Genomic DNA, 23,603 nt, shown 5'->3' on the forward strand with positions numbered 1-23,603 from the left:
GCTTTTAATAAAGTTAATTGAGATTTTCTTAAGAGCTTATTAAAATTTCAGAAAATTGGCCCCCCCAAAATATAGGAATCATTAATCAACTTTAAAGCAACCATTTGGCTCATCTTCATATCAATGACAGGGATTGTAATATTTTTTTCAAATTGCAATGGTATTAAACAAAGCCTTATCTCCACTTTTATTTGCTTTTTATCTAGAACCTCCTGCTGAACTATAAGAAATGACCCAGAAGTAGAGAATATCCAAATAAATCGCACACAACACTGTATTTGAGTATTTGCTTATTCTTTTATTATTAACAAATCATGAACAATCAACAAAGTAATCTATGTCTTTGATTTCAGATTTTGGCAGATGGTTGGATCTTCAAATATACTTAAAAGATATCAGAAACACTACGTTTTAACAGACATGGTTGTTTTCTGGGAAAAGAAAACAACATATGCAAGAAATTACATATATATCAACACATTACAAGTCAATAAAATATTTGGTAGAGATTCTCCCTAAAAAAAACTTGTAATGCTAGAAAAGACATGCAAAGGGATGTTTGGTCCAGCCAGTCGAAAACTTCCTCTTCCTCCTGCTGGAGCATCCTTCCTTTTGCATGTGATAGAAGGTGGGCATGACCTAACCTGTCCAGGTAACAAGAGGATGAGTCACGTAGCACCCTTCCCTCTTTTTGACTTCCTTCTTCGTTTGACCAGCTATTAGCTAGGACTGCTCTGCTAGCTCTCAGCTAACAGAAGCACTGGGATTATTCCCCCATACGGGGTAGATCCACATGTACATATTTGTAAGTAGGTCTGCCTTCAGGAATACAACTGTGAACTGATGAGAGTAAACTAATTTTATCATCTTTAAATAAGATTGGGGCGTCTTTATTCTTTTTAAGAGGGATTCAAGGGAATTTACCAAGAGCGTACAATTCAATCTGAGACAGATTGAATTGTATAATAGTGAGAGGCTCACACGAGCCTACAACCAGCTATCTGCTGTGCATGTAAGAAAGGGGAATGTAACTCTGCTGCATAAAGGAACTTGCTAGCGCAAGTTAGGAAGGTTAATAATAAACAAGATATCCTCTCTTGCCACCCTGAACATTCCCACATATTTTAGGCGCAGAGGGCTTCTCTTTTCCACAAAGGAATTATTAAAGGAGCCTTTAATTTCAGATCTCATGCCAGTCTTAGGCTAGCCTGGCCCCCTCCTTGCAGTGTTGACTGTTGCCATGGAAAAGCCAGTTTCTCCTGGTGCTTTGTGATGTCAGTCTGCATTCTGGCAAGTGGAGGGTAAGAGAGGAGACCAGAGCGTGGGGAGCTCTCAAAGAATATCCTGGAAGTTTTGCCCAAAAGTTCTGCTTTTTTGGTGGGTGGGAATTCTTTTGGATGCTCACGTTGATGTGATAGAGGTAGGCAAGGACCCTTGGTTCTGCAGTGAGCACATTTTGAGGGATTTAAAGGTGTGGAACTGGGTGGTGATAAGCAACATCTGCTGAAATTCCTTTTCCTCCAAGACTTCTGAAGGCATGTTCTCTTTCCCATTTGGTGACCCTACTGAAGAGAGCTCTTATTTGACCAGGGGGCACCCAGAGAAAAAGAATGAACTCATGAATTCTTACCAGCTGCGTTGTACTTTTCTGTTCACCCACTCCAAAGATCGATCCAAATGGCCTTGCTGCTGTTTTGTCTGTTGTGTAGTAGGCATTATAAAGGTAAAGGGACCCCTGACCATTAGATCCAGTCGTGACCGACTCTGGGGTTGTGGCGCTCATCTCGCTTTACTGGCCGAGGGAGCCGGTGTACAGCTTCCAGGTCATGTGGCCAGCATGACTAAGCCGCTTCTGGCGAACTAGAGCAGCGCACAGAAATGCCGTTAACCTTCCCGCCAAAGCGGTACCTATTTATCTACTTGCACTTTGATGTGCTTTCGAACTGCTAGGTTGGCAGGAGCAGGGACCGAGCAACGGGAGCTCACCCCGTTGTGTGGATTTGAACTGCCGACCTTCTGATTGGCAAGTCCTAGGCTCTGTGGTTTAACCCACAGCACCACCCGCATCCCTGTAGTAGGTGTTAAGGATCAGGCAATTTCCCTTCTAGTGGGGCCCACCTAATTAATGAGAAGTGAATGAAAAATAGAATATTTGCATTTCTTCCAGGTGCAACGTTAAGAGAGTAAAGGGGAAAGTTCCTGTTGCTCTCACTCTTTGCCCTATTTCTGAGGTCACATGGGGAAATTTCTCAGCTGCACCTTTGTGTCAACCTAGCTCACGGATCTTAAATATTGGGCAGCTGTTATTATAAACAGTTTAATAGGGCAATATGCTAGGCGGTCACACCAAAGGCACAAAGGAAAGCCATTTCCTCTTTCCCAGGCTAAACATGCCCAGCTCCTTCAACCATTCTTCAAGAGGTGGATCTTGAATATTGAGCAGCTCCTTCAACCATTCCTCAAAAGGTTTGGTTTCCACATCCTTGATCATCTTGGTCACCCTCCTCTGCACCCGTCCCAGCTTGTCAATATCCTTCTTAAAATGGTGGCACCCATAACTGATCACAGTACTCCATGTGCGATCTGTAAATTTATTTAACAAGTTAACAATAAATAAACATTAGCTTTCGGGCTTGAATGTGAATTCTGCATAGCAGATTGGGGGGCACAGGAAGAGGAGAGGGAAGTTTTGTTGTGTAAGTCTCAAGGATAATACACAGATCAACTTAATTAATAATTCTGTTCATCAAAATATATGTATTTTATGTCAGAAAAATTCTTTGTCAAGTGAGATGGCCGAGATGCAGAGGAAATACAGAGTGATGTAATTTTAGAAAATCTCTGCTGTATCACATTCTCATTTTGCTCCATTAGTGGCACTCAGAATTGCAAAGGACAATTCCATTAGAGTAAATGGGAGTTGCTGAAGAGCATCCTGGTACTTAATTTCATTTCAACGGGTTTGGAAAAGGATAATTTTCCAATGGATTATGCCCAAGGATATTTGCTGTACTGGGTTTGATGTTAATGCCCTACAACATAGTGGAGAGCTGTCAACAGCAATTTATTTTGTTCGTCTCTCATAGATTCTTTTATGTATATATATATGGCAACTTATGGAAGCCATTCCTGGAAGTTGAGAGTGTCAGCAACTTTTCAGAGACGTCCCTTGGGCCTACAAATCGTATGAAAAAGAATGGTGGGTTTTTAGAAAAGGAAGAAAAAGGACAGAAATGTTACCAAAGTATAGGAGACTGAAAAATAATATTGGCATTCTTGAAGATGGTTGATATCTTGGTTGTATTTTTCTGCAGCTATTCCTAATTAGTTCATTTTGTGCTGGGGTTTTAGGTAGCTAATTTTTCTAAAGTTAGAGTGCTTTGATAAGTTAATAATGAGTTTTGTAGTTTCCTTGAATTATTTGCATTGCTATTTTTGATATTGTTCTGCTTTGGTTTTGCTGTCTCCTTTAGGCTTTCTTCGAACTGGAAAAGTGGAATGTAAATATATATCTTTAAGAGAATCTGCTTCAGATAGTGATTGTAATACTGTTTGTTTAACACTTTTTATTATCCTCCAGAAGCTAAGCTACACAGGGTGGTATTCAATGACACAGTTCTGCAAAGTGCAGTGAACTTTCCAATCCTCTCTTCTTGTACTCGCTAAATCTGTTCTGGAGTCCCCCGCCCCCCAGGGCTAGCTACACCCCTGTTCCCCCCAACCCTCCATATCAGATTGGGGGGCACAGGAAGACGAGAGGGAAGTTTTGTTGTGTAAGTGTACATTCCTTGCACTAGTGAAAATACTTGGTTACCGCCCAGTTAGAGTAGCTAGCTAGAGCACGTGTATTGTACCTAAAATAGTACAATTTGTCCCTTACATTTCCTTGTTATTTAAAGGGTTTGCAGAAGCTAGGATGGCATTTACCAAAGCCTAGTTAAATGTGATATCTTGAGCTATTTTAGAAGGTACAAAAATTGTGCATACCCAGTACTTTTTTTCTTTAAAAAAAAATGTGCAGGGGTACTCTAATTTTGACTCAAGAAAATCACCATTTTATAGTTCAAATCGGGGGAAATAAATACAGTAAATCCACAAAAGAGACACAAAATGTTTAGGGGTATACATACCCCTGCGTCCCCCCAGAAAAAGCACTGAACATACCTGTTCTTGTGGTTTAAGATCTTGTGCATATTAATGTCCCTTGTGTAGAAGCAGCTTGTCTGGTGGAGCAAAGCTGCCGTTCTAGCTTCTGGCCAGGGGTCTTGCTGCTGCTTAAAATGAGGGATGAGGCATTGTGCGAATGCGCCAGCAGAGCCCATACAGCACTCTAGCTCAGTGGGTAGAGCATTAGACTCTTAATCTCAGGGTTCGAGCCCCATGTTTGGCAGAAGGTTGAACTAGATGACCCTCGTGGTCCCTTCCAACTCTATATCTCCCCTCCCTCTCTCCCTCCTGGTAAACAACATGAGACTCTGCCCTTACTGTATTTTTCGCTCTATAAGACACACCAGACCACAAGACGCACCTAGTTTTTGGAGGAGGAAAACAAGAAAAAAAATATTCTGAATCTCAGAAGCCAGAACAGCAAGAGGGATCGCTGCGCAGTGAAAGCAGCAACCCCTCTTGCTGTTCTGGCTTCTGGGATAGCTGCGCAGCCTGCATTCGCTCCATAAGACGCACACACATTTCCCCTACTTTTTTAGGAGGGGAAAAGTGAGTCTTATAGAGCAAAAAATACAGTATATCATATGCCAAGAGAACAATATATGGGACATATTTTAGGGTGGCATATTGAAAGTTTTCTCCATGAGACTGTAATGAATCCACTTTGTGGACTTTTGTAGATATGTAACTTTGAAAACTCTGTGTTTCCTACCTCCAGTAATAGATGATAGGGATTTTATTTTTTTTAAGGGAGAATGTTGTGTCTTGCCAGGGAGCCTCAGAATTTTAAGTTAACGCTTTGTTTTATTTAGGGTTTACATAATTTTAAAGGGATTGAATGTTGTGGTTTTGAAATCCAGAATTTTGCTTCTGCTTTTACAGAGTTTTATTTGAGTCTGTGTTTGGTTTTTATTGACATTAACTTGTGTTGATTTTTTACAAGTACGTAATTCCCTTCTGATTTGTAAAAGGTCTGGTGACTAGATACAAATAAACAAATCTGAATTAAGCTGAATATGGCCCCCTGGAAATTCAACTCTAGTTGTAATTCCTCTTTATTGCAGATGACAGAGAGTATCGACTGGTTGCAGAGCCAGAGTGGATTGTGTAAAGTTGATCGTTATACCGCAAGTGATGAGGAGGACCAGAACTGGACAGTAAGAAATTGATAGTTATTTCGGCATAATTGCTTTCTGGAGACTAATGTTGTTGCTTCTTAATGTGATAGGACTGAAGATGTGTTTGATCTTTTACGTTTGAGCTGAGGTGCCGACAGGATTTCCTGGGTTCGGTACACTATATGTGAATTGGGTTCTCTGACCCAGTGACAAAGAGCACACAGATTTGCATAAAATGTGTTTTCCTTTGCAGGTGGAGTGGAAGGCCCCAAAATAAGCCAGCAGCCACAAATGTACAGCCATACCTCGGGTTGAATGTGCTTCGGGATGAGCGCGTTCGAGTCGTGCTCCGTGGCTACCTGGAAGTAACAGAGCGCGTTACTTCTGGGTTTTGCCTCTTGCGCATGCGCAGACGCTCAAAATGACTTCACGCGCATGCGCAGAAGCACCGAAACATGACCCGCGCACGCACAGATGCACAGACACGATTTACGTTTGCTTCTAGATGCGAATGGGGCTCAGGAACGGATCCCGTTCGCATCTAGAGGTACCACTGTAATGTCTTACAGACAGAATCTGAACTGGTGAAGCTTTTCCCCATAGTTCTGCTTCCATGCCAGAAAAGGGCTGTTGAATTTCTGCCTGCCACAGGGGTGTTAAAGGCACAAGAATATGGCTTCTCCCAGTACTAGCTCTAAGCCAAGGCCTAGGTTCCTGTCCCATATCTACTTATCTAGGAGTAAGTCCCAAGAAACAGAAAGAGACTTCTATTATAGCTTAGTTGCATCACACATTGGGGTTACATTCCAGAGGCATCACGAATACACGGAAATCATATATAGCTATTTTTTCGGCTGACAAGGGGCGGAAACCCCACAGGAAGCCCTACCCTGTTGTCTCCCTTGCCTTCCCTCACTCCTCCACATGTGAGCAGGGGTGAAGGAAGGGGGGTGCGGTGGATGCGGATCGCCCCAGGTGTCACCACTGAGGGGAGTGACAAAATGCCGGATGGCACACTTTTCCTGGACCAGGCAATCAATATCCATTAGAATGGCACTTGTGACTTTTCAGTGTTTCCCAGAATCAAAAGAGCGAGGAAGTTGTACTTACTGACTACAGTGGTACCTCGGGTTAAGTACTTAATTCATTCCAGAGGTCCGTTCTTAACCTGAAACTGTTCTTAACCTGAAGCACCACTTTAGCTAATGAGGCCTCCCGCTGCTGCCGCGCCGCCGGAGCACAATTTCTGTTCTCATCCTGAAGCAAAGTTCTTAACCCGAGGTACTATTTCTGGGTTAGCGGAGTCTGTAACCTGAAGCGTATGTAACCCGAGGTACCACTGTACAATAACCACGGGAACTAAACTGTTGTGAAATTGTCTTTTGTTTGCTGTTTAGACCGACTCAGCCAAGCTTTTTCAGCAAACTGCCTCTGACCCGCTCAAAGTCTTAAGCTGGCTCCGAAAAGATCTGGAAAACTGTGCCATCGGAGTCCAGAATGTGTTGAATGCCAGTAACAACGCAGGGGGTGCAAAATCGAGAGACCCCTCCACGACGAGGCAAAACATGCCGCAACGCAATGTGCGTTCCCCGGGCGGTTTCAGTGTCTGCGATGAGGAATTCAGTGTGAACGTCAGCTCCAACAGGGCTTCGCCCACCTTTCACTTGTCCATGAAGGCTTCTTGTCAGAAGGAATCCAAGGATGAAGAAAGCGATGGCTCTACTTCACCAAACACAAATCCTGATCCGGATGACGTATCTTTTTATTGCAATAGGCTTTCCAACCTTGCCATAGCTATGGCCCGGAAAGAGATGAACGACCGGTCAGATGGCAACAACACATGCATACATAAGTCGCTTTATGGCCCTGCTGGGGACCACGGCCACAGGTCTATCGGTGTGGGTACGGAGGACATCAAGCACAATGTACCACCCAAGATGTGTGAAGGCGAATATGAAGAAACCCCAGCTTCTAAGAAGAAGACCGCATTTTATTACAAAGAAGAAAATGCAGAAATACCCAATAAGAGTGACCCTTACAGGGACGAGATCAAAGGCTGCAACCGCAAGAAGCGCTTTGGTCCAGACGAGTACAGCAACTCCCTGAGCAAAGGCATATTGGTTTACGCCAACAACGTGGTTTCCGATATGATGGTCTCGGTTATGAAGACCATGAAGGTGAAGGTGAACGACTCAAACATCGCTTGTGCCGTGTTGAAGAAAGTTCTGCTGAAGCACTCCAAAGAGGTTGTATCTGATTTCATCGACTCCTGCATGAAGAACTTACACGATGTCACCGGAACGCTCATGACTGACTCTGACTTTGTTTCCGCCGTGAAGCGAAGCCTCTTCACGCAGGGAAGTCAGAAGGCCTCCGAAATTGTCCAAGCCATGCTCAATCGGTTACACAACGCTTTGATTGTGCAGAAGCACGTGAGCGAAAGGGGAAAGTCTCAGAGCATGGCCTTTGCCAGTGTCAAGACAGGCTCCGGACATGATGGAAAGTCTCAAAACATGAGGTTTTCTGCCACCAAAACAGAATCTTGCAAAGAGAAAGAAATGACCTGCGCAGAAACCGTGGGCAACCACATAATAAAGGAGGGCCTCACCATGTGGCACCAGAAACAACATGACGACTGTTCAAATCCCCAGTCATCAAAGGCTGGGTGGAATCCAGAAAACCAAGATCTTGCTAACCTCTCAACAGATTCTTGGGCAAGAGACCTGATTGTGACAGCATTGCTGCTGATACAGTACCATCTAGTCCAGCAGGAGAATGCACTGAAAGAGGCCGAATGTGGCAGGAGCGGCAAGGCAGGTGGCACCGGGTTCGGGTTCTTGTCTCAAGAAAAAGGTGGCAACGCCTGCACACTGCCTTTATCAAAACAGTTTGACTCGTTGAAGCAAAGTGACGACGAGCAGTCGGAGACAAATGCCGAGAATGACATGTCAAGTGTCGTAGTCATGCTCATGCAAAAGCTCATCAACGAGACGGTCAACAAATTAGGAGGAAACGCTGGAACTTTGATGGCCGACGAGGCCTACAAGAGCACTTACAAATGCCCCGAGGGACCTGGGCCTTCAGGCGCTTCCGAAGTAGACCACTCCTACGAGGAGGCCATTTCTGGACTGACCAAAATGATTCTGGACCAGTTTGACGTCAACAGGAAGGAAGGAGGCAGCGGGCCCTTCATTGACAACCTGGTGGATACAGTGACCAAACTGTGTCTCATGATAGCCAAATACAGCAATCCTGAGTCAGGTCTGGGGGATATGGGAGACGGGGAAGACACTTGCGGGCCTCTGTATGCAAAGGGCACAGATTCTGCAGAAAGCCGAATAGGGTCAGGGGAAGACACGGTGTCTGGCCGCAAAGTGGTTGTAACCAACCAGAATGCTCCGGAGAACATTCAGAACAAACAGCTTCAAGCCATTCTTCAGTGGGTAGCAGCCTCTCAGTTGAACGTCCCCGTGTTGTACTTCATGGATGATGATGAAGAGACCCTGAATAAGGTACCGTATTTTTCGTCCCATAGGACGCACCTAGTTTTTTGGGGGGAAATAAAGGGGGGGGGGAATTTTCCCAAAAAAACCAGGTCGGGGAAACCGAACCAGGTCGAGGAACAGCGGGATGGCGGCGCTGCGCCTCCCTGCTGTCCCCCGAGCTTGTGGGGCTGGCCGATGTCTGCCCGGGGCGCGGGGCGCTCTGCTTCAGTACACACCGCCCGCCAGGCAGCCGGCTGCTATCCGCAGCCTAGACAGCCCTGTGGGACCTCCCACAGGGTTGCCTAGGCTGCAGATGTGTTCCTGAAGCGCCGGGCGCTCTGCTTTCAGCGCGCCTGGCGCCCTTGGAAGCAGGCTGCTATCCGCAGCCTAGACAGCCCTGCGGGACCTCCCGCAGGGCTGCCTAGGCTGCAGATGTCTTCCTGAAGCCTGGAGAGCAAGAGGGGTCGGTGCGCACCGACCCCTCTCGCTCTCCAAGCTTCAGCGAAAGCCTGCATTCGCCCCATAGGACGCACCCAGATTTCCCCTTCATTTTTGGAGGGGAAAAGGTGCGTCCTATAGGGCGAAAAATACGGTGAATGGGAAGAAACTAGTGGGGGCATTTGCGTGGGATGGTATTAAGTTGTGCATTTTATTGCAAGAAGTTTTGTTGCCTCTGTATTTCCCTGATACATCACAGATAACCTTTCAGGGTTAGGGCAGGGGTATTGGGGAGTCACCTTCCAATTTCGATTACTCTCCCTCTTGCCCATCCCCTTCTCTCATCTCTTTTCCTCCTGCTGCAACCTCTCCTTCTGCTCAGGCTGGTTTCATGCAGAAAAGAAAATTGCGCAAATGGAAGGAGCTCTTTAGAACCCAAAGATTCCAAATAACTCACTAATCATCAGTCACAGTTTTGACTTCATTCATTGGTGAAAAACCCTGAAAGGTGGAGCAGCCAGACGGGCCTCTTCTCATACAGACCACTTAGAAAGTTGCCTGAATGTTTTGCTTCCTAACTTTCTTTCCAAGCATGCTAGAGACTTTTTTTTTTTTTAAAGTGAAAGCTCAGAGTCTGGGGCCCCTTGCAGGCGTGAGCCCTGGAGCAACTGCTCCAACTGCACCCTTATAATCAGTGCTTTTTTTCTAGAAAAAGAGGTGCCAGAACTCACCGTGAACACTTCCCTCATTTTTTTAGAATAGCAATGGCATCCACCTGAGAGATACAGGAACTGAGTTCTGGTTAGTTACGGCTGAAAAAAGCCCTAATTACAGTGGTGCCCCGCAAGACGAATGCCTCGCAAGACGGAAAACTCGCTAGACGAAAGAGTTTCCCGTTTTGGAGGTGCTTCGCAAAACGAATCTCCTATGGGCTTGCTTCGCAAGACAACAATGTATTGCGAGTTCCTGCTGGTTTTTTTCCCTTCCCCCCCTTTTTCTAAGCCGCTTATCAGCTGATCCGATCAGCAGATAAGCCGCTTAACAGCTGATCCGCTAAGCCGCTTAACAGCTAATCCGATAAGCCGCTAATAGCGCTAATCCGCCAATCCGTCAATGGGCTTGCTTCGCAAGACGAAAAAACCGCTAGACGAAGAGAATCACAGAACAGATTCTTTTCGTCTTGCGAGGCACCACTGTATAATGTTGCCATTGGATGAGTTTAATCTTGTTCAAATGGTATTTGGTACCATTAGTCACATTTAGACATTTAGTTGATACAGAACCACAGAACACAGTTTTCTGGTGGTTCCAGTTCTAGGTCTGTGAACGGTCCAAGAAGATGGTAACACTATTTAGCCCCATGCCCTTTGTCCTATGGGATCCCCTGTACTCTTTAATATCTACATAGACACTGGCAGTAGTCATCTGGGTTTCGCGAGAAACAAAGCAATAGTGGTCCCAATCTTCAAGAAAGGCCAACCCGGTGACCCAGAGAACTATAGACCCATTAGTTTGTTATCGATAAAGGGGAAAACTATGCCTGCCACCTCTGCACTAGATTGCCTGCCTTTCTGAATGCTAATAGCATCTTTACTGAGGCACAAGCTGCATTTAGAGAGAACTGCTCAACTTCCAATCACTGTATAGTTCTATTCCACCTTGCCGAAAAATATTCGAGATCTCTACAAACAAACTATGTAGCTTTTATGGACCTAAAAATCAGCCTTTGATTGCATCACCAGAGCCAAGTTATGGGACAAGGTTCTCGTTGACAATAGACTTTTCTGCCTCATCAAGGCCCTTTATAGTAATAGCAAGCTATTAGTCAGATGTGGTACCCAGGGACAGCTTTCAGGTGAAATATCTATGTCTAGAGGAATCAGACAGTGCTGTATCCTTGCACCCTCCTTGTTTAACGTATTTATAAATGACCTAGAGGATGACTCACTTGGCCACATGCCCAAACTTGGGGTCAGGAGGACTCCATTACTACTGTATGCTGATGACGCCACTATTCTGTAACGTTCCAGACCAGGAGAAACTAAGGAGGTTCATGTCTTATTGCATACAGAATGATCTAAAAATTAACTTTGGGGAAACTAAAATCTTGGGTTTTGAGAAGACATTTCCCCAATGCAAATGGTTACTAGACAGGCAAGCTTCCAATACCGGGGGCTGACATTCCATCACACAACGACATGGACAACCCATAGATCTGTGGCCCTCCAGAAAGTACAAGTTAGTCAGTTGGCCACTCTTTACTAAATATTCCACCTGCCACCAAAGTAAGGTAAAGGTAAAGGGACCCCTGACCATTAGGTCCAGTCGTGACCGATTCTGGGGTTGCCGCGCTCATCCCGCTTTATTGGCTGAGGGAGCCGGCGTACAGCTTCCGGGTCATGTGGCCAGCATGACTAAGCTGCTTCTGGAGAACCAGAGCAGCGCACGGAAACACTGTTTACCTTCCCACCGGAGCGGTACCTATTTATCTACTTGCACTTTGACGTGCTTTTGAACTGCTAGGTTGGCAGGAGCAGGGACCGAGCAATGGGAGCTCACCCCATCACGGGGATTCGAACCACCAACCTTTTGATCAGCAAGTCCTAGGCTCTGTGGTTTAACCCGTGTCCTGCTGCCCAATTACTATATGCCTCTAATATCTGGGGTGGAGGAATAACATTTGAGTTGAATAATCTCCAGGCTAAATTCTTGAGGCCTCTCCTCCAGATCTCCAGATATATGCCTCAGTCAATTTTCATGGAATCTGGGGAATGCCCTCTACTGACTAGGGCCTGGTAGGCTGCCTTAAAATACCAGTTTAAGGTCAACGTTTTCAAACTGGGACTACTCCAACATGTAGCTCAGAACAAGTTTGTAAGGTGCTGGTCCAAGCTCAACGCCCGAAAAGCTTCCACAATTGGGCTGTCCCCATTTCTTCTTGAACACTTGGGCTTTGACATAGCCTTTAAATCACTAAAACAAAACTGTGGGCCATTGCGTACGGTGATCTGCAGGCCCGTTCACACTTATCCTGCTCACCAAGAGCTGTGAGTTTACAGTATGTTGGGACACTTTACACACCTGAATATCTAAAGAACTTGACAGTGATCAACTACCGCAGACTTTTTACCAAGGACAGACTGAATATCTTTCCTTCCGAATTGCTTCAAGGCAGATTTGCGGGTATTCCTTTCTCTGCTAGATTATGCCCCTGTGCAAATCAGGTAGAAGAATCTATACAGCATATTCCACTGGCCTGTAGACTGTACAAGCAGGTCAGACAACAAAAGATTCTTCCTTTAATTGCAAACCCACACAATTTTATGTTAGGCACCTATTAGAGGATAGGATTCCAAGCATATCTTTGGCCGTTGCCAAGTTTCTTTCTGAGGCAGTCAGGATCAGAAAGCACTTTGTATTAGTTTAAGGTCTGGGACAAGCTTAGTTTTATCCAACGCTCAAGTAGTACGTATGTATGTTGTATTTTTATGTACTGGAATCTATTTGTGGGTCTTTGGACTGCATTAAAGAATTGACTGACTAGGCAATGTTCTGTTTCCAGATGTTTTGGACTACAACTCCCATCAGGCCCAGCTAGCATGAGTAACGGTTAGGGAGAACAGAAGTTTAGCTTGGAAAAGCTATGTTGACTTACCCCTGTGCTGCAGTATAGCGGAAGCTGGGCCTGATTGTATAAACTGGGCTTCCATCTTGAGTAGAATATGATTTTGGGAATTGGCTATTGGGCAGATGGTGCAGGAGGGTGGGAATGTGGAAGTTCTGGTGGGTGAATGTGAACCAATACCAGCGCCCCACCCACGCTCCCCAAATAAATCGCACTCATCGCTGTCTTTTCCTCCCAACAGCTTCAGCAACTCTCCACAGTGGCCGTGGACAGGGGCTACAGCGTCGGGGAGGTGATGCAAGCAGTTCTGAAGTATGAGAAGGAAAGGCAGCTGGGGGAGGCCTTGGGCAACTTTGTGCGGCTGCCAGTTCTGGACTGGCTGCTTCAAAACCTGTGAACACGACGGCCTCTCCCTGCGCCCTCCGAGCGCAGGCTTCTCTCCCGTCACAGCATTAATTTCCACAGCACTCATTTGTCAGATATGATGTTATGAGTTTTACTAAATCTTCTCCTGCTGAGCAGTCAAATGAATAAAAGCAAATACTTAAGTGGCGGAGCGGTCTTCATTCCTAGGCGTTTCAACTAAAATGGGGCCTTTGAGGGAAACTTTGGAACTTGCTCCTCCAGTGATGGCCACCAACTTAGATGGGTTTAAAAGAAGATTAGACAAATTCATGGAGGAGAGGGCTTTTGGTGGCTATGCTCTACCTCAGGCTTCCTCACACTCGGCCCTCCAGATGTTTTGAGACTACAATTCCCATCATCCCTGATCACTGGTCCTGCTATCTAGGGACCATGGGAGCTGTACAGGGGGCGTGCAGGTGTGGGGGATTCCCTGGTCCTGAATGGGGTAACTGTGCCCCTGAAGGACCAGATGGCGCAGCCTGGGAGTCATTCTGTACTCACAGCTGTCCATGGAGGCGCAGGTTAATTCTGGGTCCAGGGCAGCTGTCTACCAGCTCCATCTGGTACGCAGGCTGAGACCCTACCTGCCTGCCAGAGTGGTGCATGCTCTAGTTATCTTCTGGTTGGACTACTGCAATGCACTCTACGTGGGGCTACCTTTGAAGGTGTCCTGGAAACTGCAGTTAATCCAGAATGCGGCAGCAAGACTGGTGACTGGGAGTGGCCGCCGGGACCACATAACACCGGTCCTGAGAGATCTGCATTGGCTCCCAGTACATTTCCGAGCACAATTAAAAGTGTTGGTGCTGACCTTTAAAGCCCTAAACGGCCTCGGTCCTGTATACCTGAAGGAGCGTCTCCACCCCCATCGTTCAGCCCGGACACTGAGATCCAGCGCCGAGGCCCTTCTGGCAGTTCCCTCATTGCGAGAAGTGAGGTTACAGGAAACCAGACAGAGGGCCTTCTCGGTAGTGGCGCCCACCCTGTGGAACACCCTCCCTTCAGATGTGAAGGAAATAAGCAGCAATCCTATCTTTAAAAGACATCTGAAGGCAGCCCTATTCAGGGAAGTTTTTAATATTTAATGCTGTACTGTTTTTAACACTTGATTGGGAGCCGCCCAGAGTGGCTGGGGAAACTCAGCCAGATGGGCGGGGTATAAATAATAAATTATTATTATATTATTATTGTAGGCCAAAAACATCTGGAGGGCTGAGTTTGAGGAAGCCTGCTCTACCTCCACAGCTGGAGGCAGCAATGGTTCTGAATGCCAGTTGCTGGAAGCCACTGGAGGGAAGAGAAGTTATTGGTTTCATGTCCTGCTCCATGGCTTCTCACAGAGATCTGGTTGACCACTGTGACAGCAGGATGCTGGACTTAGCTGGGCAGTCTGATCCAGCAGGCTAGATCTGAATTGTTTTCCTTGCGGCAGTTATTCTGTTGCAAATGTTTTAAATACTGCCTTCTTGGCCACCAATGCTATTTGAATTATATCCCGTCTCTTATAGTTTCTCTAGAGCAAAGAGGCTTATTAGCGAGGCCACAGAGCCCTTGAAGTCTTCCTGCACTAATGATTTATCGTTTCACAGGAGCACAAAAGTTATTTGACGGAGGGACCAGCCATACCCTCAGACTTCAAGTTGACACTGCAAGCCATCGTTTATGAATGCTTACAAAATTATGCGGGTGATCTGAGTTCAGATACCACTCCCATTGAAAGCATAATTTCCTCCTCTGAGCTCAAAATACTTTTTTTACAGAGTTCAAAACCACATGGCTCCCTCCAGTGCTTCCATGAGAAAGCAGTAATTTCAATATTATCTCAGCAATCAAGATTTTATGGCTACCTTAATCATTTTGCGATATCATCTGCGTTGTGGAACCTTGTGCTATTATGAGATTCCAACCAAGTCATGGCTAAACCGAATTTGGTTTTGCTTAATGTTAATGATCTGGGAGCAAAAAAAAACCTCAAAAACCCCAGAATTGAGGCTTTCTGGTGAAAGGCTGATCCAGATATTGTTTTGTTCCAGGAAACTCACAAGAAACATAAAAGGTAAAATTAAAGGACCCCTGGACAGCTAAGTCCAGTCAAAGGTGCAGCACTCATCTCACTTTTCAGGCCACGGGAGCCAGCGTTTGTCCACAGGCAGCTTTCTGGGTCATGTGGCCAGCATGACTAAGCCGCTTCTGGTGCATGGAGGACCATGACGGAAACCTGTCACGTGTGGTGACGTTTCTGTGGGTGGCTTCTAACACCAAACCCCTCCTTTCATTTGCTTCTCACCTGAACACAAGCCGGCCATTTTGCTTCCAGTGGCCTTGTGGTGTCAGTCGCTGGATACAGAGGGTAAACTTGGATTTCAACAACACAGTTAGAAAAAGTTGTTTTGAGAGAGATTATCTTGGAAACTGGAATGGTAGCACATATAAGGTAAAGGTAAAGGGACACCTGACCATTAGGTCCAGTCGTGACCGACTCTGGGGTTGCGGCGCTCATCTCGCTTTATTGGCCGAGGGAGCTGGCGTACAGCTTCCGGGTCATGTGGCCAGCATGACTAAGCCGCTTCTGGCGAACCAGAGCAGCGCACGGAAACGCCGTTTACCTTCCCGCCAGAGTGGTACCTATCTATCTACTTGCACTTTGACGTGCTTTCGAACCGCTAGGTTGGCAGGAGCAGGGACTGAGCAATGGGAGCTCACCCCGTCACAGGGATTCGAACCGCCGACCTTCTGATTGGCATGTCCTAGGCTCTGTAGTTTAACCCACATCCCTATCCCATATATAACAGGCATTTAAAATGTGTGTGTGTGTGTGTACAGGGGTCTCACACAATGCCCCTTTATCACTCTTGTGCAAATTATAGGGCTCCTATCTATTGAATTGGGGTCACAATGCAAAGCTCTGGTACCCCTATCTTGCTGCTCTTTCTGATTTTTTTTCTTTCTCTTTTCTGGGAAATGTTTCAAGTTGTGGGGTTTTTTTTTAACACCTGTCGCTTCTGGTGTCCTTAACCACCCTGAGATCTATGGATATATGGCGCTATACAAATTTAATAAATAAAATACGATACGACACTTTAAAAAACCAAACCCCTGACTGAAATAACAGCCCATGAGCTGTGCAAGAAATGTCTTGGAGGTTAGACAGAGGTCCTATGTCTTCACCTTGCAGTACTCACAAGTGAAATGTTCATCCACACCCTTGTTCTGATAAAAATTAATTTCTGTCCCCTCAACAGAGCAAAATATATTCTATTTGAACTGTAAGATAGTACCCATTTCCACTCATACAATCTTCCTCCACACCAAGAAATGTGCACAGACCGTATACAGACAGTTATGTTAAATTTCTGTTCTTGAACATTTTACAGCAAAAAAGTTACCTAAAAGCAGACCACAAATGATATGCAAAGAGGACTAGTCATTGCTTGTACTTGATGGGTGGCAAGATGCTTGTATTTTTGTGCATGACCTTCTCAGTCCTATGGTCTCTCTGTTCTCTTTTAACACTTTTGTCCACCAGGGTTTCCACTTCTTTTTCTGGAGTTTCTTGCTTGTTGGAATCCTCCTTTTCCTCTTCCTTTGCATCTTGGGAGGTTATGATGGGAGATAATTTCTGAATCGCAACGGATAACTTTTCAGCGGGATCAGATTTTATTTCTCCAGCAGATTGGTGCCGTGTGGTTTCATCTGCAGAAAAGGGGAGACACAAAATTTAAGGGGAAATGTATTACTTTCGAGAGCAGCAAATCTAGAATTGCTTTAGGACTTAAATACAATAAAATACAATAAATACAAAGAGGAGTGTGCAAGTAAGGTTTTGGCACCTGATTAAAACACTTTTGTATCCAGCCTTGTGGATGCTGGCATAGTTTAGAATTGTTTTTAACTGTATTAATCACTTTCTTGCAAACCACTTATTTTATATAGAGGTTATATATCGGTTATATATCAAGCAGCATGTAATTTGCTCAGGGTTCAAGCCCCACGTTGGGTGAAAGATTCCTGCATTACAGCAAACTGGACTAGATGACCCTTGTGGTCCCTTCCAACTTGACTGTTCTGTGAATCTAGGTGTTGAAAGTTGCAACACACACAGAAGCCACATTTCTCCTCTCAATTCTCCTCCCCATTCACAAAAATAAACGCAAACAATTAAGCAAAAACCTAGAAACATACATGTCTGCCATTGCTCTCTCTTGACAAATATTAATTATAAAAACCAGCTATCGAAACTGACAACAACAGCCTTCTCCTGGCTAGCTGCAACGAACGTGCTTTGAGGTGTGGCCTTAGGGAAACCAGCACTGAGCATGCTCAGACTGTACTCAAAGGCAGTCCTACTGGGCCAATACTGAAGCTGCTGCTTAGCCCTGGCAACAAGAGATAGAGAAGAAACCTCCAAGCAAACACATGCCTTTTTCTCCTCCTAAGACACAAATAACAGGGGCCTCTTTCTCAAAGTGATGCTTTGGGATTGTGATGGGCAGAGAACAGCAGGTTGACAGAAATGTTTGCAGAGCTTTCCTGAATTTGGACAGAAGAGTAAAATGCATGTTGTACAGGGAAGAGTGTGTGGCTCTGAGATTTGTGGTGAAGGAAGGTGAGGACAGGTGACCTCACCTAGGCCCGAAGTCACCCCCCCCCCCCAAGCAGGCTCAAAGCTTCTCAAAGCTTTTCAAAATCATTTTCTCAGCAGCTAAGCATCAGAAACATTCCGCTTGCTGTAACCAAAAAGATTGCAACAAGGTAGAGAACAGGGCCCATTGTCTTCTCAGGCCTTTTTCAGAACCACATTGCAACTTGCTTTCTCTCCGGGAACCATGCCAAAGCACAAGAATGAAACAACGGGAACACTCTGAAAACCCCCTCACCCCCTTTCCTGCCAAGAGTCCACAATAGTCCCAAGACAGCTTTCTGTACATGCTCAGGAACCTCAACATGGGGCAGGACTCCTGAGGGAGGAGAAAGGAGGAGGGAACTGGAAAGGGGTATATATGCTTGTGCACATACATGATTGTGAACTCGTGCATGCTTTTTGTGACTTATCACACTTGCTCCTTCTACCAGTTCATGGATGGTAGAAATAAAAGCCTTTTCTCCGAACTATTCCTTGAGTGTCTGTTGACTCCCACTTCCCTTTCCCAGGCGCAATATTTTTCCCACCCGAGGGCAAAGCCTCATAAGGCTACAGTGGGGAGGGCTATGCCTCAGGGAGGCAGCCTCTGCTAGAGATACCTATACCTGCTTGAGGTTTCTGTGAGTGGTGCAGGTAGTAATATAATAATTTATAATAATTTATTATTTATACTCCACCCATCTGGCTGGGTTTCCCCAGCCACTCTGGGCGGCTTCCAGCAAAACATTAAAATACAATAATTCATCAAACATTAAAAGCTTCCATAACAGGTATAAGTGCAGTGGGCTGAAAGAACAGGAAGTTTGAGTACACCACCAGGGCCGGCCCACCCATGAGGCTGACGGAAGCCGCCATCTTGGGCAGCAGAATCCCCTGAACACCTTTGCTCACCCCTGCTGCCAACCGCCAGAGAAGCAAGGAGAAATGGCGGCGGCAGCAGCAGCTTCCAATGTGATCTCGAGATAGTTCTGCGAGATGTCTCTGGAAGCTACCACCACCTGGAGCAGAGAGGGTAGGACCTCCCCGTTTTGTCTCTCCACACTACAAACATGTAGCTGTCCATCACTGATGGACTCTCTCCACCTTCATAATCAATCCCTGGGGAGATAAAGCTTCCTCTGTTCTCAGTCCCTCCTTTCTCCCTCTCTTTCCACGGCAAACATAGGCAACCAACGTCTATCCCTGAAACAGCTGGTGGTGAGGGGGAACTGGGCTCAGGAAACAGACATCAAATGTCCTGTGTTTTCTTAGCAAATGCAGTAGCAGAAGACAGACTTCCTCCAACCCCAAAGCAAACAGCGTGTGTGTGTTTGTGTGTACATATCTTGACTTGGTCTTGGAACTGGAGGACACACCTAAGGAAAATGATGTCTACCGTATTTTTCGCTCTATAAGACGCACCAGACCACAAGACACACCTAGTTTTTGGAGAAGGAAAACAAGAAAAAAAATATTCTGAATCTCAGAAGCCAGAACAGCAAGAGGGATCGCTGCGCAGTGAAAGCAGCAATCCCTCTTGCTGTTCTGGCTTCTGTGATAGCTGCGCAGCCTGCATTCGCTCCATAAGACGCACACACATTTCCCCTTACTTTTTAGGAGGGAAAAAGTGAGTCTTATAGAGCAAAAAATACGGTATATTTTCAGTTCATTCCGCCTGCCACCCCACCTAAGTTTCTTTTTCCCCAAAAAATTTTTTTATTAGTTTTCACAATATTATAAACAAAAACACACACAAGACAAACAAACATAAATCATAGCCTTATTGAAAATTACACTTATTAACTTTGTTAAGTGACTTCCTCGCTCCCCCTTGGTTGAATTTCATTGCATGTCCTTTTAACGGTTTTCCAAATCCCAATTCTTATGAAATTCAACTTAAACATTAACATCCTTAAATCTTCACCTTATGGAATTAAACATATTATTTCATCACTTAACATAAATAAAAATCCTAAGCCAATTAAGTATCTGCAAGCTATTTTCAGTTAATTTAACTTGACAAATTTAACTAGATAATCATTAAATTTATTCCACTCTTCCTCACCCCACATCACTTTCTGGGCTGACAGAGGCTGCTTTGACATCCAGGGAACAATTGCCATAGGCTGAGAGAATTTAGGAACCGGGGGGTGGGGGGTGTTGGGATACTGCCAGGGAGACAGAGGGCATCAGGCAGGCCCCATTTGTCGTCTCCGGACAATCACCAGTCTCCCATGGAAACAGCATCCGTCAATTAGCGACACGACCCTTAGAGACATTCCAAGACTCATGCATGCCCTTTCCAGCATGGAAGATTCAGACAGAAGAGCATATTTACAGCTTTATTCAACGTCGGTCAGAACAAAGGAAAAACATGACTGCTTGCATCCGTGTCCAGGAAAACAGCCGGAACAAAAGCTATATACAAAACGGAAACTCCCAGTGAGCAGGAAGTAAACAGGCATGTGACGCACAACAGTCATGCCTGACTCTTTTAAGGTGGAACGGAAACCATATCCTAACAGGGGGGCTATGTGGGGTCCTTTCCATTTGCGAGGCTCAGGCATGGACACCCGAGCTTGAGAGCACTTGTGATGTGGCAATTGCACGGCCCTCTGCTTTCAGAAATTGCCCACACAGGTGCAACTACTCCCTGGGAATATCTGAACAGAGAGGCACGGTCACATCATACGTTTTATCCTGCTCGCCACATTTTAGGGGAGCAGAAAATTGAGTTGTATAGAAAGCAACAAAATGCGCAGCAAGGTAACCAAATAGATTCTGTGAAATGTATAGGTTATGCAAATTCAGTAAATGTGCATTGTTTCGATTATTTTGTATAATCTGTTTTTCAAAGCGCTATGCAATTTTGCAATAAATTACATGAAAAGAGTTTTATTTTTCATATTTTCCCCTGCTTCTGCCCATCATGGGGGGCATATATTGTGTTGCAGCCCCACCATACAATCACTGAAAAATCTTATGCAACAAGTCCTCTGGCACTGACTATTTCGAACATATCTTTTCGACCATAAAAGATGGAAACTTGCTGCTGCTTCTTTATTTGGAGCTGGAATTCTTTGGAAGCTGGGTTCAGCTACTAGTATCCCATAACGTGGCCTTTCTGGTTTCCATAACATAGAGAGAAGCAGACCTCAAGATGCTGCTGAACGTGGCAGGTGCTTCCTGGTGTTTTGGTTTTGGTTTATCTCCCTCTGAAATACCTATTTAAAGACAATTCATTTGGGGGGGAAGAAAGAACCAAGAACTATGAGTCCACCTTTTTCTGGCTGAGCACTCTTATGGGCATTATCCTTCTTCTTCTCTGCCTCGCCTGACTTCGTCGTAGGCTTGGGCTTTTGTTTTGCTTTATGTAACCATGGGTCCTGCATCCAGGAGTGGTGCATTGCATCTTCCGGAGTCATGCGCAGGGAAGGTTTCCATCTTGACATAAAACATATGGAGAACATCAGTATGGAGCATGATGCACATGTATTATACACATACAAACCTATGTGCATATGGGGTTTATTACTCACATTATCCTACACGTGACAGCACACGAAAACACCACACTCATATGGTATGACCTTAAAAGGTAAAGGTAGCCCTGACCATTAGGTCCAGTCGCGGACAACTCTGGGGTTGCTATGCTCATCTCGCTGTATAGGCCGAGGGAGCCGGCGTACAGCTTCCGGGTCATGTGGCCAGCATGACTAAGCCGCTTCTGGCGAACCAGAGCAGTGCATGGTAAAGTTAAAGGACCCCTGGACAGCTAAGTCCAGTCAAAGGTGCAGCACTCATCTCACTTTTCAGGCCACGGGAGCCAGCGTTTGTCCACAGGCAGCTTTCTGGGTCATGTGGCCAGCATGACTAATCTGCTTCTGGTGCATGGAGGACCATGACGGAAACCTGTCACATGTGGTGACGTTTCTGTGGGTGGCTTCTAACACCAAACCCCTCCATCCATTTGCTTCTCACCTGAGCACAAGCCGGCCATTTTGCTTCCAGTGGCCTTGTGGTGTCAGTCGCTGGATACAGAGGGTGAACTTGAGATTTCAACAACACATTTAGAAAAAGTTGTTTTCTCAAGATCTCTACACAATTCATGTGAGAGCTTATCTTGGAAACTGGAATGGTAGCACATATAAGGTAAAGGTAAAGGGACCCCTGACCATTAGGTCCAGTCGTGACCGACTCTGGGGTTGTGGCACTCATCTCGCTTTATTGGTCGAGGGAGCCGGCGTACAGCTTCCGGGTCATGTGGCCAGCAGGACTAAGCCGCTTCTGGCAAACCAGAGCAGCCCATGGAAACGCCGTTTACCTTCCCGCCGGAGCAGTACCTATTTATCTACTTGCACTTTGATGTGCTTTCGAACTGCTAGGTTGGCAGCATTTTCACAGCAGTTTCATTACTGCACATCACATAATACACTCTGCAAAAATCTGAGTGTCTAATATATAGGCACTGCACCCAAAAAAAGGCAGAGGACCTGTTCTCCTTAGAGCCTGAAAGGAGGCAAAATGAAAAAGAAAGATAGATGAGGGAGATCAGTTTGAGAATGCCAGAATGCATAGGTAAGTTTTAAACAGGCATTGAAAGGAGTCAGGTGGGTCCTGGGAGGCAGAGCTTCAAGGGCAATAGATCTAACTTTAGCTACCTTTGCAGCCAGCCACCAATACCTCCCAAGCCACCAAGTGACTGTGGCCTTCTAAAATCACGCCTTTAATTCTGCCAACTCAGCTCACATGCTGACTGTGATCCCATCTATTATCACCCTAACTTAGTGGTTTTAAAACTTGTCTATCAATGAACCTCTTCCCTGCATGTCTGCCATGGGGCCCAAGCAAGTTTATGGAAAACATAAATAGGATAACTCTCCATTAGCGCATGGTGTGAACCAGCCACTTGGAACACATCCAATATGTTCTTTAAAGTTGCACATTCTTTGGGGAGATAATGCAGTGGTAGCCAAGCCGCCTCTCAGGAAAGTTTGTTCACCAGGACTGATATACTAACTGAGAAACCTCTGACAAACTTCCAAAGAACTCCTGGAGTCCCATGTGAAATATGCTGCTTCTTTCTGCAAAACATTGTCATTACATACTCTGGCAATATGGGGAATTAGCAAATCAAAATAAACCTTGCTACCATAACTGAGCAACAGACATTTAACCAACGCTTAAGGACAGAAAAGCAGGATTTAAGAGTCTATATATGCAATGGGCAAAACAAATGAAAGCTATCTTACACAAGGCACTTTTTCAGAAAATCCAGAAATGCACCATCATACGTTTTCAATACAGCGCTCAGTTCCCTTGTGTTCGGGTTTCTTATTCTCCCCCTACTATTTGTAAGATTCTTTGGAGTACCGCTGGAATCTTTAAAACAGAAAAGCAACATTTTAAAACTGTATACTCATTTGCATAATATTTAAAGTTTTGAGGCTGGAAAGGTAAGTCCACAGAAGATTTAAGTCTGCCCAGATAATATTTACCGTATTTTTTGCTCTATAAGACTCACTTTTTCCCTCCTAAAAAGTAAGGGGAAATGTGTCTGCGTCTTATGGAGCGAATGCAGGCTGCGCAGCTATCCCAGAAGCCAGAACAGCAAGAGGGACTGCTGCTTTCACTGCTCAGCGATCCCTCTTGCTGTTCTGGCTTCTGAGATTCAGAATATTTTTTTTCTTGTTTTCCTCCTCCAAAAACTAGGTGCGTCTTATGGTCTGGTGCGTCTTATAGAG

General features: G+C 45.3%; 2 protein-coding genes across 8 annotated transcripts in view; one reads left to right on the forward strand and one right to left on the reverse strand.

Annotated features, from left to right (window-relative positions):
• The first annotated feature begins 486 nt into the window (after positions 1 to 486).
• On the forward strand, positions 487 to 13,381 carry AKAP3 (A-kinase anchoring protein 3). 5 transcript variants are annotated; one of them, XM_083503341.1, is made up of 6 exons: positions 1,294 to 1,420; positions 3,087 to 3,199; positions 3,474 to 3,500; positions 5,232 to 5,324; positions 6,683 to 8,797; positions 13,075 to 13,381. In XM_083503341.1, the coding sequence occupies exons 2-6, from the start codon at positions 3,197 to 3,199 to the stop codon at positions 13,228 to 13,230; spliced, it is 2,394 nt and encodes a 797-aa protein (XP_083359467.1). In that variant the 5' UTR covers positions 1,294 to 1,420; positions 3,087 to 3,196; the 3' UTR covers positions 13,231 to 13,381. The 5 variants fall into 5 exon arrangements, with proteins under 5 accessions (XP_083359468.1, XP_083359470.1, XP_083359469.1 ...); XM_083503342.1 differs by lacking the exon at positions 3,474 to 3,500 and having other exon boundaries at positions 487 to 1,301; XM_083503343.1 differs by lacking the exon at positions 3,474 to 3,500 and having other exon boundaries at positions 1,283 to 1,420.
• A 3,197-nt stretch (positions 13,382 to 16,578) lies between these two features.
• Positions 16,579 to 23,603, reverse strand: part of DYRK4 (dual specificity tyrosine phosphorylation regulated kinase 4) — a 58,238-nt gene continuing 51,213 nt past the window's right edge. For all 3 annotated transcript variants that reach the window (XM_083503340.1, XM_083503339.1, XM_083503338.1), the window contains 3 exons: positions 23,112 to 23,241; positions 21,140 to 21,303; positions 16,579 to 16,931 (listed from right to left, as the gene is read on the reverse strand). In XM_083503340.1, coding sequence (XP_083359466.1) covers positions 16,663 to 16,931; positions 21,140 to 21,303; positions 23,112 to 23,241 — 563 coding nt within the window. In that variant the 3' untranslated portion in view covers positions 16,579 to 16,662. The remainder of the gene's footprint in view (positions 16,932 to 21,139; positions 21,304 to 23,111; positions 23,242 to 23,603) is intronic.

Source organism: Podarcis liolepis (genome assembly GCF_965112155.1).
Source record: "Podarcis liolepis genome assembly, chromosome: 5".
Classification (NCBI taxonomy): Eukaryota; Metazoa; Chordata; class Lepidosauria; order Squamata; family Lacertidae; genus Podarcis; species Podarcis liolepis.

Excerpts from the sequence above, each read along its gene's own strand:
- AKAP3 (XM_083503341.1), top strand. Across the intron at positions 3,501-5,231 it reads TCGAACTGGAAAAGTGGAAT|ATGACAGAGAGTATCGACTG; the intron begins GTAAATATATAT and ends TCTTTATTGCAG. Across the intron at positions 8,798-13,074 it reads ATGAAGAGACCCTGAATAAG|CTTCAGCAACTCTCCACAGT; the intron begins GTACCGTATTTT and ends TCCTCCCAACAG.